General features: G+C 37.4%; 1 protein-coding gene across 4 annotated transcripts in view; it reads left to right on the top strand.

The window, feature by feature from the left end:
* FUT9 (fucosyltransferase 9) overlaps nt 1-21,934 on the top strand; it is a 108,892-nt gene that overhangs the window by 9,328 nt on the left and 77,630 nt on the right. The window contains exon 1 of one of the 4 annotated variants that reach the window (XM_021392083.1): nt 16,152-16,259. The exons of the other annotated variants lie outside the window; for them this stretch is intronic. Within the exon in view, the coding sequence (XP_021247758.1) occupies nt 16,229-16,259 (31 nt within the window). The 5' untranslated portion in view covers nt 16,152-16,228. Of the gene's footprint in view, nt 1-16,151; nt 16,260-21,934 lie in introns of those variants that run through there. 4 annotated transcript variants of the gene reach the window in all.

Below are 21,934 nucleotides of genomic sequence, written 5' to 3'. Positions count from 1 at the left end.
GCAGTGTGCCCAGGTGGCCAAGAAGGCCAATGGCATCCTGGCTTGTATCAGAAATAATGTTGACAGCAGGAGTAGGGAAGTCATTGTCCCTTTGTACTCAGCACTGGTGAGGCCGCACCTCGAGTACTGTGTTCAGTTTTGGGCCCTTCACTGCAAGAAAGACACTGAGGCCCTGGAGCATGTTCAGAGGAGGGCAATGAAGCTGGTGAGGGGTCTGGAGCACAAGTCTGATGGAGGGCGGCTGAGGTAACTGGGTTTGTTCAGTCTGGAGAAGAGGAGGCTCAGGGGAGACTTTATCACTCTCTACGTGTGCCTGAGAGGAGGTTGTATCTAGGTGGGGACCAGCCTCTTCTACCAGGTAGCAATGACAGAATGAGAAATGATGGCTTTCAGTTGCAGATGAGGTTCAGGCCGTTAGAAGATATTTCTTCTCAGGAGCAGTGGTGAGGCATTGGCACAGGCTGCCCAGAGAGGTGGTGGAGTCACCTTCCCAGAAGGTTTACAAGAAACGTGTGGATGTGGCAATGAGGGACATGGTAAGTGGGCATGGTGAGAGTGGGTCAACAGTTGGACTAGAAGATCTTAGAGGTCTTTCCCAACCTTAATGATTCTATGATTCTAAGAACCTTCTTTCCAAAGGTATCCTATGGTAGGGTAAGCAAGTGGAAGCAGCTGACAGCATTCATATTGCTAAACCACTTACTGCAAACTAAAACACCGACAACAATAACTGCATCTGGCTTTTAGTTCTATCCACACAAAAGCAATTTAGGCCTTGCATAACAAGTGATGTTAATGGTCAGTGGGAAGGCATTCCATACTGATTGCACATTGGACCTAAGCACAGCAGCTCTGCTATGAAATTCAGGGCTGGGAGTTTTTACACAATTGATAATACTCACCATAAGACTAAGAGTAATTTAATTTCATGCAGTCAATGAAACACATAAGAAAATGGTTTGCATTTGCATGTATAAACTACAGTATAAATCAGTCATGTTCAGATCAGTAAAAGGAAAGAAGTAGCTGACTGAAACCTGTGAATTACATCAGTGGATAAGCAAATAAGAAACCAGCAGTCATAGTTATTTCATATTAAAAGATATGATTACAAAATATCTGTGCCTTAGAATAACAACCTGCAACTGGGAGACTACTTGTTATTAAAGTAAGTTGCTTTATCTCACAACATCCCGATACTTTCAAATAGGCCTAAATTTTTTTTTTTAAGTGTATATATCTATATGCTTATATAAAAACATATACATATATATTCACACATAAATACATACCTTCATGCATATGTACATAGATTCAGGCATACATGAATGCTCCTATTTCAACTGGTCCACAATGGCACCTGAGGTTTCCAGGCATTCTATTTTGTTAAAATCCTCTTCTGTAAAAATGAGATTTTTAATTTTTCCTAATAGAGTAATTTCCTATGTTAGATTTATTGATTTGTTCATTTTCTTAACTTTCTTGGAATGGCCTTATTTGTAATTCTTTTCACTCTCATCACTATGTTGATAATTTTTGTTCCTTTCACTGCATTGTTACAGGATAAGTCATTTTGATGTCTGTGCCCTATTTTTGTAAGTGGCTAATGCAGTGTAATGATTATGGATTATCTGTAGTTTTCAGGTAAGTAGAAGAAATTACCCCAGAATTTTGCTTCTGTGAAGGTCAGAAATGCAAAGCTAGAAGTGCAAGCCACTAGATTCTTAGTCCCCAACTTCAGCCATGGAGTACAAAATTGTTTTTGCACAGATTTTCCCCCCAAATGGAGAATACTTCTGAAGCCATGAAGGGAAGATAATATGTGATAATCACAGGCTATTTCAGCAGCAATAGGAAATGGCGGTATACACTTGAGAGAATAGTCAATGATCAGTCTATGGTGTAAACTACTCTATCTTTTGATGTTCATGTTTTTTTTAAGCTTTCTACAAACTATTGTTTCAAAGTAATATTTTCTCCTGCTTCACTGACACTTTCCAGTTTTCCTTTCCAGTCTGTTCCCTTTTTTTCCTGCTTTTGTATCCTTTATGCCTCAGATTCACTTTATGTCAGTTGAGCATTTCCATCTTTTCCTTTGCATGGTTTTTCAAATTGTCACTCCTTAATAATGCAAAATCCATTTTATTTGCTCCAGAAACAGAAGACGGAATCTGAGGTTTTCTCTAATAATTGTGTGTGATGATTGAGGGCAAAATCAACACAGAAAGTTGTAACTAAATACATTAAATGTTTTTGGCAGCAAAAGCATGACTTGGATGCATTTGTCTGTACTAACAAGTAATTCAGCACAACAGGATCAGACCAGTAGATCAAAGCAGTTAGTACTGAGGTCCCTATATATGAAGTATGTGATCGATATGTTTTGCCATGGACTAGATTTAGTTTGGTGTCTTGGACCAAATGTTATTACCTTGCATCTAGTCTGAGGTTGCTCAAAGGACTAATTAGCTCAGATCTTTTTGTTTCCCTTGCAGGACCGAGTACATTTGCTACAGAGCTTCCAATTTAATTTCCTTCAAAAAACATCTAGCTTGTGCACACCAAAACTGCTTTGAAACCAAACCAATATATAGTAATTGGTACGCACTACAAAACCACATTACTTCTCCCAGTCAAATGGCAGTGTAGGCTCCTATTCTCTGAATAGCATGCTCCACCACCACCGTGCCCTCGAGTTACCCTTTTCTACTTCAGTTTTTAGTCTTAGAGTTCTTTTTGTCTAGGTCACAAGAAGCGCCTTAAGTCTTCTGAAGACTGAACAAGTTCAAGTACTTGTGTAAATCTTTCATCGTGCCATCATATGGACTATGTACTACAACCAGGAAAACATTCCTTGGGCAATTGCTTCAGATACTAGGCTAAAAAGTCATTCACTTTTTTGTATGGGCAAACAAACATTTAATATTTAAATATTCTGATCATGTAGAGGCATGATTCCTACAGGTGTGGCAAATGTTTGATCTGAGAATAGCGTCTGGGAGGTGCAGGTTGCAGTGTCACAGCCAGAATAGGTTGTTGGCAGAAATGAACCCAGGCTGCTGACATTTTGGATTACAAATCTGATCCTAGTGTTATTGGAGGGAAGAATGACCAGCACATCTCTATTTTAAAAGAAAAAACATTATTCTACTGATTTTTGTCTTCCATCCAGTTTCTAAAATAAATTTTAAAAAAAAATGTATTTTATTTCTACTTTGCTAGCAGGATCTGAATCCTAAACGGATGGATGCACGTCCTTAAAACCGTAAGCAGGATGCTTAACTTCTGGCTTGGTGGAATTTAAAACGGACTTTGTGACTTGTATTCCCTCCTGTATCAAACTACCTCCTCAATGTCCTGACTTCAGCATAGCTCTCTACTCTGTGCGCAGGTTGTTCACAACCTAGCCTGTTCCACCTGACCTCCTGGGGAATCATGTACCACTTAAATAGGGAATACTTCGTGTGATGGGGCAACGGGATACCAAAAGTAAAGTAATAAATTACTCTGCCTTTTAATACCCAATTTTTTTTCTTGGATGCTGCCATCAAACATCGCAATGTCTGACTGCCAGGTGCTGTATTTGTAAAGACTCATTTCTCTTACCTCAGTTGAGTTTTCCATGCAAAGCATAGGAGATGTAAGTGGAATTTAGAAAAATCAGGAATTTGAACAAGGGAATAACTGGAAGGAAATACAATGGGCCAGTAATACACATACAAGCTACACCTTAAAAGCATCTACTTTCAGCACAAGGCAAACACCTGCTGTCTCCTGAAAGTAAGCCCATAAGCTAGACCTATATTTTCTTCAAAATAATTAGAGCATGATGCTAATCGATGTCTAAATACCCAGTAATTGCAGACTTACCATTTGGGCAGATGACATTTAACAAGCTCCCCACACTTCTGAACTGGACAAAAAAAACCTCAGAGGCACTTTCAGGTCAAAAATTTTCCTTAGCTACTGACTGAATTATTATTTTGGTATGAAGCAAGAGACTTTCTCCTTTTGAAACGTTGCCAATTTGTATAATTGATTAAAGAGACAATGGAGGAGGAATTTAAACTTGACCCCTTTTTTTTCACAGAAGAGGGGGCTTTGGAGTTAATTGCTTACTATTTGACCGAATAAATATTTGAAAGCAAACTGAAGAGTTCCAAGAGGGGAAAATGAAAAAGTTGTCTTGCCAGATAAGAAGTACATTCTGCTTAATGGGATCCTCTAGAGAGGCAAACCATTTCGAATCTAATAGTTTTTATAGATCGGGTGATCTAGGGTTGTTTGTCTCCCAAGTGAGAATTTCATTTACTTTGGTTTCAGAAACTCTTGTTTCATACTTTTTTTCCATGCATGTGACACCTGATCTGGCATGCTTGTTCTCTGAAAACACACTGGTGTTCTCTGTGAGGTGAGGCTGCTGCTCCTGTGAATGATTTTGCACTCAGAACCTGGGCAGGGTCAGGACTTGAGGATCCAGCGCATGAGCATCACAGTGCTTGGAGATGCTGGGCTCCAGCTGCTTGAGGGCTAAAAAGCATTAGTGACACTGTGGCTACACTCCTTGATAGGTTTTATCTTTATACTTCATTTAAAAAGCCAGGGCATTAAAAGTCAGTGCTTAAGAGGAGCCTTTCAAATGACAGAAAGATATTAATAACAGAAACCTTAAAAAAAATTTAATAATTTATAAAAACCGCTTAGTTGCCACCTTGGAAAATGAAGAACTCTCTTCTTTCATGTAATAGATATAGTGCAGTGAGCAATAATATAGCTTTCCCACAATCCTTCATCACTTAGCCTCCATTTGTTTTTAGAAGATATTCGAGCTTATAGCCAAAGCACAAAATGAGCTAATGTCCAAAGGAGCAGAGTAATGTATTAGTTCAAGGAATTATGCTTTGTAGGAAAGTAAATATATATAATTTTCCCATAGATTCATTTTTGACAGCCTATTTACTCAAAAAGATCTTTACTATGCCAGCACTTTATCTCTCTTCTTATTTGAAATATCAAGGTCTTCACAGTAGAGACTTTTATCATATTTGTTCCTGTAGGCTTAAAAGCCACTATGTACTAACATGATAACATAATCTATTCTAGGTTTTACACTTTATTTTACAAAGTAAACCTTTACATAGGTTTCTATAACACTAAAAATCTTGCTGAAGTCCTTAAAAATCTGATTTATTCAGATTGGATTGGGCCTTCATACTTCCTAATGCTCCTTGAGCCATTATCAAATTGTAGATATGGTTTCAGTGAAAGCTGTAATATTTGCAGTAAGTCTTCTCCGATATCTATCATGGAAGAGAACAAGCCATCAAAATTTATTCTTTTCTGTTTAGATTGAAATCTTTCAGAAGCAAGAGTAAGTTGACAAGACCATTAGAATATCCCAGATAATTATTCTGTCATTGGCAACAAATCTGTTTCAGGTGGTAGTCGATCTTTCCATGTTAAGATTTTAAGATTTCTTCTAGCTCCAGAAGTGTGTTTTCATGGAATATTTTTGCCTAAATTGTAATGAGTTCAACGTGATTTTTTAAAAAATAATACGGAGTTTCGTTGTTGTAGATAGCATTCCTTTCAGATCATTAGCCTGCATTTTTTAGATAGACCAGTTCTGACCTGGAATCTCCCTAGATTTACAGTGAAGTTATTAGAATATATCTATTCCACAGTCTCTTAATCTTACGAGTCACTGTTGGGTTCATGTCTCTTTCTGAGTTCTGGAAAGGCTAACTTTTCTTTCTGATACATAGATATGCCAGAACTGTCATTACTTTCTGCTAGTGTTAAATCCTCATCTACTGATCTGTTATACACTAATACACATAGGAAAGCCCACTTCAAATATTTGCATTTTGAAATCTCCACATTTTCTTTAGAGGCAGTGAGTGAAGCTAGAGACGTACCTCTGACTGTGAAGTGTTAAATTTATAACTCAGCCTACAGTTCTGCGTGGAGCCTCCTAAACTTTTAGGCCTAAACAAATAGAACCATTTTAATTTCTGTATTTATCTTCTTTACAGTCACTAATAATTTTTACCTTTGACTTTCATTTTCTTGTGATTTTTCCATCCATTTTAGCAGGATGTTATCACCCAGAGTCCTCATTCTGCTTGTAAAACTATAATCAACCCAAAATTGTGAGCCTGGAGAGCTCACAATTATGTATTCATGGATAACTATAATCTCACCCTAATTTAGCCACAAAAAAGTATGCTAACCTTCACGACTTCTTCTGTATTTAGGAAAGAGAGAAAGATATCTCCAGAGAGCAATTTGTTGTGTTTTCTGGACCACTCTCTCTTAGAATGGGAGGAATTACCCATTACTGTGAGGGAGCTTCTATGAGAATCATGGAGAGTATATCTACCTTTTTTAAAATGTGACTTTATTATTTAAGGCCAGCAATTATTTTTATATAGGGCTTTACAGTTTCCAAGATCAAGACCTGTGGCTGACTTTGGCTATATCTAGAGAGCAGGAATGGAGCCAGACGAGCGTGCTGTGCTCCCCCTGTATTTGAGAAAGCTGAGAAGTATGGTACAGAGAGATTCAGCTGGCAGCACAGAAGCCGTTGTGGGAATAGAAGCAGCACAGCTGTGTTCCTGCGACACTGCACACCGAGCTAAGAAACACTGCTGAAACCAGCTTAATTCACTGGCACAGGATCTCAGTTTCAATGAAACATGTTTATAGCAAATAGACCAGCAGAATATTATAGATATATTTCAGGTTTCTTCCAGTTTACTTGCTTTGGAAGAAACCATTACAAAAATGCAACAAGCTCAGAGACATCCTGTGTAAGTCATTTTCTGTTACAGAATATATGTTCCCTGAGAAGTAGTACAATTGTTCATTTTGTCCTGTCACTTCTGTATGTATGTATGTCTATTTTAAGGAATATGCCAATTGGGGAAAATGTGAAAACATCCTGATACTCAGTCTGGACTAGGGCTTATAGTGATGCAACTTAATTTAATTATAGAAAAGTTCTTTCATTCATTTCTGTGAATGAATACAAAATGAATGCTAATAGATGAGTGCATGCCATTAATTAGTGCTAACACTAAAGGATGCACACCCTAAGTTTGTCAATAAGTGCTCACAGAGGTATTTCAAAGAAGCTTTTTCTGAAGCTGTTCATGGTATAACAACACTTCTTTTTGGAACTGCAAGACTACAGAGGGTAAAATTGCAGTCTTCTCTGGAAGCCTGCAAAGCAAGACTGACTTTCTGTGCAGTTATTATTGTCTTGTCAGATGAGTGGATGTCACATTAATTAGACTCTGAAATATTAGTACTACATACTATTTTGTACGAGGAAGAGAACTGACTGAGTATGGTTAAGTTTGTTCATATGTTTGTTTTTGCAAAAGGATGAGTATATGGGGATGGAGACTGTTCCCCATTTTTATTTGCTACAATTTTGCACAGGGATTGCTGTTTGTTGTTTCACCTGCAACTCCTTCTAGCTTGGGAAGTTATTAAAATCTGTATGAGGGGAAGTTCTAAAGCAATTAAATATAGGGCTGAACTAACTTTATCACCATTGTCTACTTGAAGGGAATTGCTAGTGCTCCTTCCTGTGAACTGTCAGAACACCATCTACTTTCCTAACTTTCCCTATTGCTCCAAAAGAAGAGTATGGAGACTACAGGTCCTGCTCTTTCTCTTTGGACTCATATATATGTGAGTTTCTTACTGGTCTTTTGGGGTAAATGTAGCAAGACACACAAAAAGAACTAAAATCAGTAGTGATATCCTTACATTACCTACACTTTAACAGATTCACTGCGTAATTCCCACTGTGCTTGTGAGCACAGGAAAGGGCTGGTGATGCCTAATCTCGTTATCTTATAGCAAGTGCTGTGTTTTTTTTTTTCTCTTAATGCTCCAACTTAGAAAATTACAGTTTTGCATGAAAATCTCAAATGCCTTTAGATAGACAAAAAAAAAAAAAAAAAAAAAGTAAAGAAAGAGAACGCCGGGAGATAGAAATTACACTTCCTATGCAAAATTCTTCTAAGTCAACTAAATATTATTGCCGCCCAATTATTTTAGCAAACAGATACTACTTAAAGCATTTGAGTGAGATTAGATATTTTAGTTCGAAACAATTTATGAGCAAATTATGAGCAACTTATCTGAGCATATAGTAATGTGAGCAGTTCAACTGCTGGATCACAGAAGTTATAATTTCCAGTGGCCAGTGGGGGTGGTGAGGGTGGGTGGAAGTTAATCATATCTGCAACCAGAGCTGTAGGATGAGGTGTTTCTAAATCCTAAGTTCCTAGATATCATGAGCGCAGAAGACAGCTTCAAAGTACATCTCATAACAAAACAAAACAAAAAAGAGGAAAACATACTCCAAAAAAATTTTTTTTAATTTTTTTTTAAATGTCATATATTTTTTAGCCCATCTCATAGCCTCATGTGGGTTGAATTACCATTTTTGTGCTCTTTTGGCAGTTCTACAGTACTACAAAATCTTTACTACAGGGTTAGTTGAGGTGTAGTCTGAAGAGTGACAATGATTTTGAGTGAGTCCACTGCATCTGGATAGGTTTGTGCTTCAAAATGAGACAGAAATGTCTTCTATTTAATACATATTCTTATATAATTTGACAAATCTCCAGCTGTGCTTTTAACACTCCTTTTTAGAACTATGATGTTATGTAGAAAGAAAGACATTTTTTGTATAGAACTTTTATTTCTTGAGATTAAATGAAACAAGGCCAGTAGGAATAAAACTGTTCCAATTCTACACAGAATGATTTTCATGGGTTAGCTGTTAAGAAATTATCTTTTTTAGACATAAATTAAACTATCTTAACCTCAGCAAATCTTAACCTCAACTTGCCTCCTACTTTGATGAACACATACTTAGGCAGGTAGTACCATTGACAGCAATGTGTATAATCCTATTCATCAGTAGGATCATAAATCAGTGTGAATAAAGTATGCAAAATTGTTCCCCAAGCCACAGTCAGCATGAATACTTCTGATGCTGCAATTATTATCTTTTGCAAAGTTGTGCTCCCCTCAACTGCTCATCTTGCTTCATATCTGAAGTTAAGCCTTACACTTGGATCCTTGGTGAGTCTGTGTGTCCTTCTGTTGTGGGATAGGGTGTGGGGAATTGGTCATGCTGACTCACTACAATTTGATGCTGCGAGCTGCTGCTTTCCCAGAGCAGCTGCTTTTTCTGACAAACATAATGCTCTACGCTAGGTCTTTGATTTTCTGCATATTTTTCTTGCTCATTAGGTCTTGCTCTTTGTATGTTGCTCCTTCATTCAGAGTACTTATTCTTCTGTATGTTCCCAGATGGCCAAGTATTTTCATCTGTGTTTTCTATTTTGCTTTTGCAGAAGTTGCTGAAAGTTTTGATAAGCACCAGTGGAGGCAGGTTTAAATTATAACTTGAGAAAATAACAGGAGAGAGGAGTATGAATCACCAAGTGCTCAACTGTAACAAAAATAGCTGGGGAGGGGGTTGCAGAATAGTAGGGATGTGCATTTTTCTACTGCAGTTTTGAGAGCTAAATGAATATTATGAAGAACTAAAGGCCCTGCATGTGAGCACATGCCACTTACTGGAAATTATCCCACTGACTATCACTTTCAGTTGGAAAATACTCAAGTCCCTGGCTGTGTACTGCCAACATTCATTCTGAGCCCTCCATATGGACAGAGAAGGTATTGTTTAATATCTTGTCTATCTGATGATTTCTCGCTTTCACAGGAGAGGTTCTTGTTTGAGTTTTGCTTTGGAAAAAAAGATTTGGAGTATCTTTATTGCTTACACTTCATGTTTACTAAGTCACCTCTTTTATCATTCATCACAGTGGATTTTATCTTGAGTTTTAGCTTTATGTGCTTTTTACTGTTTTTGGAACCTGTCACTCCATAAGTATCTGCATTTTGTTAAATTACTACCAACAATCCGTCAGCATTGTGCTGTAATAATTTAAATATATTACCTACTTGATATTTTGAGAGATTGATGACATTTTCGTATTTTTCTGGGGATAATATCCTCAAGCAGTAATCATTTCCATTTTTAATTTTATTTTCATATTACACTTCAGGCCATAATATTCTAAAGATGTATGAATTAGTGATTCCATGGCAGTACAAAATACAGGAATTTTTTTCTGATATTTCAGGAAAATATTCTTTTTTTTTTAAATCTATCTAAATCATTGGATTTTATGACACATTATTTTTTTTATTTTATTATTTTCATAGTCTCATTAAAACTGGCTCTGGTTCACAGATTTTTTGCAGGTCAAATGGATCTTCAAAATAGAAAATCTCAATTATCTTAACAGGATACCTGACCAGTTTGTAGCCCAACAGCATAACCTCTATGTGATTCAAGGAGCACTGTGGTTTTATTCTATTCTATTGATGGATCAACTGACATTATGCAGATAAATATATATTTTAGGTAGCTCTCACCCTCATATTTCCAAGACAAGACCTAGAAAGTCCTTGAACAATCTTGAGTTGCAGTTCTTTCATAAGACAGTCTTTACAAGATGCCAGAAAACTTATGGTGGACATCAGACTTCAAAGTAACTGATAAAAAATTCAGTTTCAATATGTTTTTTGAAATATGTTCTTTTCCTGAATGTTAGTTTTGCTTTGCAGTTAACATAATTTTGTTCTAGACTTTGGTAAGCAGTACAAAAGAAAGCATATTTTGCTTTGTTCTCTTCCCATTACTTCAGTTTAGGGATCCTTGCAAGCACCAGTGCCAAGCCTCTAAGAAATATCTTCACAGGGTCATCCCCATTGCTCTGTGTAGCTCAACTGCCTTGTGGAAGGTGAGAGCATCATAGATGTGTTGGAGCATCCAGAGAAAGATCCAATCTTTGATGTCCTGAAGTTTTGCTACTCTCTGCATCTTTGGAGCTGGCCATGCTGGGTCACACAACTAGCAGCAGCCCCCACAGCATTCCTGGATGCTCTCCAGGGCCTTACCTGTAAACACACATCAGCTGGGGAGCTGTCATGAAGAACTTACCACAAAAAGTTGAAATGAGAAGGTTTAACATCACAGTCCTTCTCACACAACCTGCCAGGCTGCCAAAATAGTCCTGGAAGGTGGAGGATGAGAGAACTGCTTATTCACAGGGATTTCAGAGCCAATCCTTGTAAATATGCTTATTTTCAAAGAGAGGGAAAAGTTCTCTGTAACACCTGCCCTCCAAGCCTGCTGCACAACAATTACTTTATAATCTACTTTCCAGTGAAGAGAACACATTTGTTTCCCCAAAGAAAAAAAAATCCCTAAATTCCTAGTCAAAATATTCCACAGTTAGTGTTTGTCATGTTTGTTGTGCATTGTTTAAAGAGCTTTGAATGTTGTGCTCAGTGTGATTTGTTTTCTATGTATTATAGCCGTGGTACAGTTATCAGCCCATTTTCTAGAACTTGCCAAGTCTCGGTAAAAAAGATAAATTTCAGTCATTGGAAATCATGATTATTTTCATGACTACATAAGGATGTGTTCTTTGGAATAAAATGTAGTTTTTCTTCATATAGATGTGTAGTGAGTGCATAATGAAACTAAATTATGCTAAATCTAGATATATTTATTTTAAATAATATGAAACTTAGCATGCATAGAAATAGATCTCAATACTAACTTTAGAAAATTGCTGGGGTATGGTCAGCATAATCTGTTTTCCGTCAGCACTTAAAATTTATTCTGGTTCTGATTCTTACAGTCTCTACAGCTGCAATTATTTCTATTTATGTAATAAAGTATTTAAGCTCAGTTCAGTACTTATTTTTGTAGGTAGTATAAAAAGCTCTTGCTGTGATACCAAATGTAAGTTGTCTGTTTTCTCAGTGAAATTAGTGCACTAATAATTAAGAATCCATTTTCTAACTCTAACTTTAGAACTTTCTTATATAAATAGACGAATTAAAAAAAAAAAAAAAAAACAAAAAACCAGCACACAGTTTCTTACTGAGTTCACTTCACACAGAGGTGGTTTATGCTGCTGTTCACACAGGCTGTTTTCCTGTTCCAAGACCTTTAAACTCCACTACGGAAGAGAAGCAAATAGAGCTACAGTGTTTAAAAGGAGTTTTCTGACCCCTCAGCTGTCCCAAAACAGTTTTATCAGGAAGGTAACATTTCCCCATGAAATAGCCTAATGGGAATTTGGAATGGTTTTGTTTTTTTCATCTTTTTCAAAGAATATTGAGGGAAACTGAGTGAATGACGACCTTATGTCCAAGAGGATTTGACTTGTTATGATGAAAGATTATTATTAGTAAGAAATTACAGTGAGCTCATCATTCAAAGTGGATAATTTAATGATCTTTCAATGTTGTGGCATGATGTAGAGATAAAAAGGTTTGTTTGTTTGTTTGTTTGTTTTTACTGACTGCAAATAATGACGGTATGTAACAGATTAAGAATATTCTTTCAGATAAGGGACTTAAAGAAAACAATTAAAGACAGAAGAAATGAAGCAAAATAGTTTCCTACTTAGCAAAGAGAGAGAAGAAATGAGAAATAATGAAGATTGCAACAGGTACTGCAGATGAAATTTTTGGTGACACAATGAATGTATTACTAAAATCATTTCTAAATATGTTTTCAGTTAGAGAAATAGAAATTGCCTGTAAAATTACTATGAAAGGAAAGTAGATCTATAAAAAAAATCATTCTAGGAGCATAAATTCTAAGAGACAAATGATTCTTGAAAATATAGGTACTGTGCAGTAAGCTTATACAGCCCTATTTCTGGGGCATACAAAAACAGCAAAAAACTCCTTCTGAGGGCAGCCACATATTAAGCACTTGGAAAAGCTGAGCTGCACTTTACTTAAGAAAAAGAAATCCAATGGCTTGCAGCAGAAGTAATCATGTTCAAGTCTTCTGTGGTAAACTCATTCAAGCCAACTCATTGTATGAAGGAAATCCACTTTCCTGCACCCTTACCACTTCTGGAAGGGGATCATAACCTCCAGGATATTCTCATTTCTTCCTTCCCCTTAACTGTCTCTCACTGAGATATCGTGCAGCGAAAGTACGTATGATCAAGAATAAGTAAAAGGTGGTTTTAATCTCCATTAAAGATAGGATTGTCAGATAGATAGAGAAAATCCTGGCTCTGCTCCAGGGGATACTTATTAATTTTATATTAAGAAGTCATTAGGCAAGATGATAGAAATAGATGATTCTCTGATATATCAGTGAGGGCATAGAAACAAGCATAAATAGTGCACTGTGCATGTAGTATACATATAAATATAGTGCAAAAGGCACTACACTCAAAAAGAATGCCAGAGGTAAATCGTTCCTTTCCCTCTTCTAGCATTTGGCTCTTATTCCATTTATGAGAAGCATGCTCAACAACAGTGCAACATGAGCATTTGATGACACTTCCAAATATTAAATAAGTGGATGCTAGTTACCTCACTGCATATGCTTGTTTCTCTTGTTCAGTGGGAAAAAATAAATCTCTTTTATGATAAAAAATAGGGTATTCTTCCTTAGGAAAATAAGGAAGTGGGATCTGCTGGGGGATGGGATCAGATAAAATTATCAGTTTGTGCCCATCTTCCATCTCTTCAGATATAGACCAAGGACAGAAGTAAGGTGAAGTCTGTTCTCTATGCTTGAACAAAGTTTGATGAGCTTGAAATTCCACACCAAATATAAGTATGGATCTTCAGAGAATGTGAAGCCTAGACTTGGGGCTGGAAAGACCTTACAAAATTCAGGAATTCTAGCAAAAACTCTGCATAAACTGTTGCTTAAGTATCATGTAAAGAACAACTCCATTTTATTGTTTTCATTTTGATGACATTAGCAGTGAATGGAACTAAAACTGCAGATAAAGTTAGGTAAGAAGAGATGGTCCTCTCTCTACATGAAAGTTAGAAACTGTGCTTAGATTTAGAGATCATCCTTGTCAGATAGGAGGTAGCTGATAACAAGAGTTGTAATTCTTGTGTCCTGGTTGAGTGCACTGGGAGAATATTAGACTGGCTAAAGAAATGAACATAGGAAGGAAATCTCCAAAGAGATTATGATTGAGCCTGGCAAATTTCATCCTTCAGCTCCTTGCTATAGCATCTAATTGTATAGTGCTAATGCTGGCCAAACAAATTAATAGATAACAAAAAATTTCTACTGGTTCTATTTAATGCCAAGTATAACAGGTGGATAATTGTTTCTTTTTAATCTCCAGTGAACTGCCAAATTAATTCAAGATGGAAGCTGTGTTTGGAGACAATTAGGCAACACAGCAATTCTTAAGTTCTGACTTACTATCAAAGACATAATTTTTTTCATCCTAGTTAGTGTCTTGATGACGTTCTTACTACAATCTGTGTAATGACCTTTCTCCAGTTATGGCATTTTCCGTCTTCTTTTTACTGCATTTTTTTATTTAATTAAGGTAACATTAAAAGTGAAGAAGAGCTAATATCACATCTTCTACCCTGTCCTACCTTATTTTTTATTGTTTGATACTCATCTTTGTTATTTTCTACCTGTAAAAGGTCAGTGCTAGTGCTGTTAACTGATCAGTCTTGCTTTCAGCTTGGGAAATCTGAGGAGCTGTTACTGCATTCAGTTTTGTTCTGTTTTGCAGCCCCTAGATGTCAATAGGTAGAGCTTTTCCCATTCCCAAGGAACCAAGTACCTCCTGTGAATAGCTCCCTTGTACAAGCTTCCTTTGTCTGAGATCTTCTCACTCAGCAGAATCAGCACTATAATGAAAATGTCAGTTTAATTTTTAGTATGAAATGCTTGACTTTTTTTAACAAGAGAAGAACACTCAGTGTTGTAGCAGTCGTGAAAGAAAATCTCTTTTCGTGACCAGTGGAATAAGTGGACAGGGACAGTGAGGGAGAGCGCAAAGAGTGGGAAACTGGCTTTCCTCCAAAACAAGAAAGAGATTCATTTAAGGACATAATTGAATGATTTGGTATTCCTTTGAAAAATTAACACGGCATACTCTTTTTAAATGAACAAAAGCTTAAATGTATAATAATTCCATGTAAATATATATGTATTTAAATGAATGTTTGAAGTATTAACGGATTAATTTACAGATATTTTAGATGAGGAAAACAAGTGGCAACACAATTGTTGTCTAGGTACAAAACTACAAACACATGCATACAAGCACAATCATCTTCAATGAAGTAGCGTGGGAAAAAAAAGGAAATTAGAAAACTTAAAACAAAATTAACACATTGTCAGCATACTGACTTTGCTGCTTGGTTAATAGAAGAGCATGTCATCAGTTTTATTTCCTTTGAGGGTAGGGAAGAATTTATTATAGTGCAGAATCCCTTGTGCCTATACGAAAAGAGCTGAAAATACATTGAAAAATATGTGGGAAAAGCAGGCATAATAAAAACTAACTGCTTTACATAAACACTTCATTTTTTAATATCCCAGCTAATCACACATTTTACACGTTTTTCTGTTTACCTGAAGAAGCTGCTAATAGTATTTTATGTAAGCACATAGGAAACTGAATCATAGCAAGTTTGCAGAGAACTCAAACTCAATAATTGCTACATAAAGCATGTTTAAGGAAAGATATTCAAACTCAATAAAAAGGGACATTCCTATAAATGTAAACAGTGTCTAATTAACAGAGAAACATAGCTGAATATGTGACATACACTGAAGGTTAAGTATTGTTTTATGTGCCTGGAAACAGGCATGGGAGGCAAAAAAATGAGATCTACTCGTCACTGAGGCATAGTGAAACTTGTTAGTAACAACTAACTTCATGAAGGCCACAACTTTTGTCATCTTTATAACCAATGGCTGCATAACATAGGATGATTAATACAAAATTATCTCCGGGGGTGGAAGTTTGTGCTTCGGAGAGGTGGATGAGGCTACCAAGTGACTTGCAATATTTATTTCATTCTAAGAAATGGTTTTTCCCTTTTCATGAGCACACTCACACCCTACCGCACATCAGAAACCCATGTGTTTCTCATACTGGAGAAAGGACAAGGTCAAAACACAATTTAAGGTGATAGGCACCAAAGTGGGAATTTGGCTCTAAGTCATTATGAAGGCAGACATTCTTCTGATGGTGATTTGATTTTTTTTTGTTTTTTACAGCCAGAATAAGAATGGAGTGTTGAAGAGGTATTTAGCAGGGAATTATAAGGAGAAGGATTTAGGGGAGGAGGAAATAATGGAAAGGAACACATGCAGATGAAGCCAAACTCACTGTTCCCAAGTAAGTCCTCTCATTCCAATATGGCTTTCTACATGATCACAGAATCATAGAGTGACTGAAGTTGGAAGGGCCCTCTGGGTCCAGCTGGAACAACCCCTGCTTCAGCAGGGACACCCAGAACAGTGTTCCTATGGCCATTCTTCCTGGCTCTGGGCACCACTGAAAAGAACCTGCCTCTTTGTACCCACCCTTCAGGTATTTGTAGGCATTATAAGATGCCCCATGATCCTCCTCTTCTCCAGATTAGGAAGTCCCAGCTCTCTCATAGGAGACATGCTCCAGGCACTTTCATCATCTTGGTGGCCCGGTGCAGGAGGGAGTTTGATGGTGTGAAACAGAACTACTGGCTTTATCTTGATTTGTCATGCTATTGCATTGGCTGCTTCCTTTGGCTGCTTTCGTTTTCTCTTTCTCTTGTAATGTACAGGGGCCAATCCAAAAGTAATGCCTCTGTTTTTTATTATATTGGCCCACAACGTTGGAGGTGGATGTTGGTCATATGGCAGTAGAGGCTGAACTTTCCCACGAATATTCCATTACATTTTGTTGCCATGTGACAGATGGCAGCAAAGGGGCAGTCTGACAGAATGGCATGTGACATGAAAGTGCATATGAAGCAAAGGTGAGCAATTGAATTAATTCCATATGAAATTTAAACAGGCAAAAAACTGGAAGTAGCCCTATGAAAAAAAATGCACCGACATTCGTTGACGCTTGCTGAATGTTTATTGGGACCAAATAGGAATGTGAGCACAGTGAGTTGGTGGGTAGTGTGTTTCAGCAACAATGTCGTTATAGCAGCTGTGAAACAGTGGATCACCTCCACGGGCACACATTTTTACAAATGTGACATGCAGGCTCTTGTTCATTACTGACAAAAAATGCAGAGCTAATGGTGGTGGCTGTAGGGTTTTGTAGCTGAGAATTTGCTCTATGAAACAGTGTTATTGTACTCTTTGTATCTGTTGTAGTTTCCATGGAAATAAATAGGAGGCATTACTTTCAGTGATCGATGTATTTTCAGTCCTAGTTTAGTTGCTCTTTTCCATGAACAAAGCATAAAACTACCACAAATGAATTAAACAAGATTGGGAATATCTATGATATCTCCAATTTTTTAAATGTGTTTTGAATTTGGAAAACATATTTTTAGATACGATTGGATAGAATTGTTCCCAAGAGACACAGAACGCTTGATTTGCTAGATCTCCACAAAGTATTGACTGTGCTAGTGCAAAGTTTAACTTTTCCTGCGTCTCACCTTGTGAACATTCCAAATTGCATCAGCCCTGATTTTCTCTTTTCAACTTTTATTATTGCTAAGTGCTCATTATATTTTATATCTGTTTTTCAACATAATATGTAGTGGGTTTTGCTTTAGCCTGTTGCAGTAATATTGCAGCACATTTCTCCTTGCTAGCTGTACAATATAAGCTGAATGCACCATCTTTGACCCACATTACAATTGCTTTGGTTCTGTGAACAGATGGAAGCTCTGTTGTATATCATCTTTTTCGTCAAGAGGAGCTCTTCCACTGAACCACTGTAATTGCAATGTGAATCTAATAAATATAAAAAGATCAGATAAATTGGAGAGCTTCCATACTCTCTAAAATACTCTGAAGTTTTCCTTTTCCATAATTTGTAGCAGTCTTCTCAAATTCGCTGGAAATGAAAGCAATAATATCTAATACAAAATATTATAAGATGTATTTCTGATAAAAAAAAAAAAAAAGCTCTGTACCATGTTGCCAAACTTTTGCTGATTAGCATATATTTTTAACATTATAAATGACAGAACAGAACTAGAATAGAATGGTTCAGCTGGAAAGGATCTACAAGGGCCATCAAGCATCAAGTCCAGCTGCCTGACAAATTCAGGGCTATCCAAAAATTAAAGAATATTATTGAGGATATTGTCCAAATCCTTCTTGAACGCTGACAGGCATCAACCACCTCTCCAGGAAGCCTGTTCCAATGCTTGACCACCCTCCCAGTAAAGAAATTTTTCATATTGTCCAATCTGAACCTCCCATGGGACAACTTCATGCCTTTCCTGTACATCCTGTCATTGGTTACTAGGGTTCACAGATCAGTACTTCCCACTCCACTTCACCTCCTCAGGAAGCTGTAAAAAGCAATGAGGTCACCTCTCAGCCTTCTGTTCTCTAGACTAGAAAACCAGTGTTTTCTCCAGACTGGAGTCCTCAGCCTCTCCTCATAGCATATGCCCTCCAGCCCTTTTACTAGCTTTGTTACACTCCTCTGGATGCTTTAAAGGACCTTAACATCCTTTTTATATTGTGGAGCCCAGAACTGCACATAGTGTGCAAGGAAAGGCTTAACCTAAGCTAAAAGCAGTGGAAGAATCACCTCTTCTGATTGGCTGCTGTGTTTAATGCACTCTAAAATGCAGTTTACCCTTCTGGATACCAGGGCACACTGTTGGCTCATGCTGAGCCCATTCTGCTGAGCTGCTCTCCAGTAACTCATCTCCTAGCTTGCACCTGTGTCTGGCATTGATCCATCTTAGAATCCAGCATTTTATTTTTAACTTCATGTCTTTGCTGATTTTCCAGTGTTCCAGTCTATCTAGATCCCTCTTCAAGTACCCTTATCCTTCCAAGGAGTCAGCAGCACCTTACTGTTTAGTGGGACAAGCAAACTTGCTGAGAATGCACTCCACTCCTGCATCAAGATCATTGATAAAATGTTGAATAGGGTTGGCCCTAGAAGTGAGCCCTGGGGAGAACCACTAGTGACCAGACACCAGACACCAGCCCCATTCATCACTACATCCCTTTGAGCTCTGCCTGTTCATCACCCAGCATATTGTGGACCTGTTTATCTCACAGTTGGACAATTGGTCTGGAAGGATGCTGTGAGAGATGGTATCAAAGGCTTTACTAAAATCTAGAAAGATTGCATCCAACAACTTCCCTTCATCCACCAAGTGGGTGACCTTATCATAGAAGTTTAAATTACTAAGATTGGAATTCCCCTTCATGAACTGATGCTGACTATGCTTGACTATAGCTTTGTTCTTTAGTTGACTTTCAGTAGCACACAGGATAACCCTCTTCATAACCTTTTCAGGGGTGGAGATTAGACTGTCAGATCTGTAGTTTCCCTCTTGCCCTTTTGGTAGCTGGCTATAACATTGGTTAGCTTCCAGTCAGCAGGGACCTCTCCTGACTCCCAAGAACTTTGGTGAATTTTTGAAAGAGGTTCAGCTATAACACCCACTGACTCCTTCAGTACTCTGAGGTGAATTCCATCAGGCATCATGGACTTATTGTAGCATGAAGATCAACAAAAGCTAACACAAAAAATTACATCTTTATTACTCAGTTTTCAGAGTCTTATCTAGCAAAATGTTGCTGAAGGTCCTGCTTTGCAGCTAAAGAGTCAGGGAGCAGGTTGTGAAGCTCCCATGGGTTTCAATGGAGTAAGATTTTTTTTTTTTTTAAATTGTAACAAATGAAACAAATTCCACAAAAAATACATGAAATCGGAGAGGATATTTACTCTACCAAAACTTCAGATGCTCTTTTTTGAGACAGAAGGTAAAAAGCCTACTACTTCTCAGCAGTCTTTTTCTCCAAGTTCGACACAAATTTTTTAACAGATACGTTTGTACTGCTTGCCTAATAATAGCAGTTGTCTGTGTAATTGGAAGCATAGAAAGAGGTGTGTAAGCCTTTGAGGAAAGCCAACTAAGCATGTAAACTCTGCTTGTAATAGGTACATAAATTTAGGTGATCTAGTTGCATATGCATTTCCTGGTTAATGGCAATATTTAACAGCATAATACTTTATCTGCTTCAAATTTTTCCAAGCTGAAAGTAGCGATTCTTTGAGGCATTTGACTTTACATAACTTCTACTAGGCCATATATCCAAAATCAACTATTATAAACAAAATATGTTATTTCATCCATCTGCCTTTTTCCACAGATAAAAATAATTAAAAATGAGAACAGCATGAAACAATAGCTTGTACATAATTCACACTGTTTTCTCATGTGCTGTTTCAAATTGAAACATAAGCTTCACAGTTCAAGCTTTGTATGAGCCGTCTTCTGCACTGAAAGGTTTGAGGGTAGACTTCAGCTGACTCTTCATGTAGACCAGATTGGTTTTCCTCTTCAAAATTCAAGTTCAAGGTCATTTTCTTCCCAACTTTTCCTTCATCTCAACCACAAAGAATATTTGGGTGATCCAAATACTCTGATTTGAAGTTTGAGGAGGATTCATTTTTCATCAATTAAATCAGTCCTTACTAAATTCACCGGCTTATTTTCTTCTAATGCTAACTTTACTTAGTTCTCACTTTCTGGAATTCTTCTTCCCCCCCATCTATCCAAGAAAGCAATTAATTCTAGTCTGTCCTCCTTATCTGTCAGTTCTTCCACTTTCCTCTTCACAACGTATAGCTTCTACACTCTTTCATGTTTCTTCTTTTCCCTTAGATCATGGCCAAATTCACTTCTTATTTCCATCTGATGTTGCTGTTACTAGCTTATCCACTATATTGAATTCAGGGAAATGATAGTGAATTCTAGTCCACTAATGACAGGTCACATGTCCACAGGGATTAATGATGGCAAGATATTCCAAGGCAGCGACTACATTTCAGTGATGAGGCTCCATTTCTGAGTTGCAAGGGTAAATCTCATTCTGTAGTACTTTGAAGAACATGCAGGGAGCGTCAGTGCTTTGATGAAGCTACCCCCAAAAAGGAGATGGCTGACAGTTAGTTAGCAATCTAAAACTGTATTCATACCCTTTCGTATTGAAAGTGAAGCCCATGCACACCATAGAAGATTTTCAGAGCAAATACTAAATTAGGATCCATCAGTTAAAGGGAGCTTCCAGTACTTAAAGGAATCTTATAAACACGAGGAAGTCCAACTTTTTACATGAATAGGTAGTGATAGGACAAGAGGGAATGTTTTTAAACTCAAAGAATGGAGATTTAGATTAGATATTAGGAGGTAACGTTTTATGCAGGGGATGGTGAGGCACTGGCACAGGCTGCCCAGGGAAGCTGTGGATGCCCCATCCCTGGAAGTGTTCAAGGCCTTGTTGGGGTCAGGATGGGGCCCTGGACAGACTGATCTGGTAGGTGGCAACCATGCCCATGGCAGGGGGTTGGAACTGCATGGTCTTTAAGGTCCCTCCTAACCCACACCATTCTATGATTCTACGATTCTGTAATTCCGTGAGCATGCACAGTGGCAGTGCTGACTTTTTTTTAATGCTATTTTTTTTTACAGATAGCAGATTTAGTCCGCATTGTTATAACTCCTGACAGTACCTTCCCTATTCAGCTTGTGTGCAGGTTTTAAATTGAGATATCATTAGCAGATGAATAAATGTTCCACTAACATCGCAGTACTATCAATTGTCACAGCATGCAATCATTAATATAATAATCCTATATGCATGAATAGTTGCATTGCAATTAAAATATGTGAAATCCGGATAAGTTACAGAAATAGCAGAATGCCTGTTGTTTTATTTAACTATTTGTCACAGCTAACAGAATTCTAGGTGTTTGGATTCACAGGATTTTGTTTTTTGGAATATAACGTATCCATAGCATTCTTTTGCGGTTTACATTTCAGTTGAAAAATACCTTTGTAATACCTGATTGTGGCATATGTTTCTATT

The sequence above is a fragment of the Numida meleagris genome, chromosome 3, assembly GCF_002078875.1.
Source record: "Numida meleagris isolate 19003 breed g44 Domestic line chromosome 3, NumMel1.0, whole genome shotgun sequence".
Lineage (NCBI taxonomy): Eukaryota > Metazoa > Chordata > Aves > Galliformes > Numididae > Numida > Numida meleagris.
This window is presented reverse-complemented; position numbering and strand designations above follow the sequence as displayed.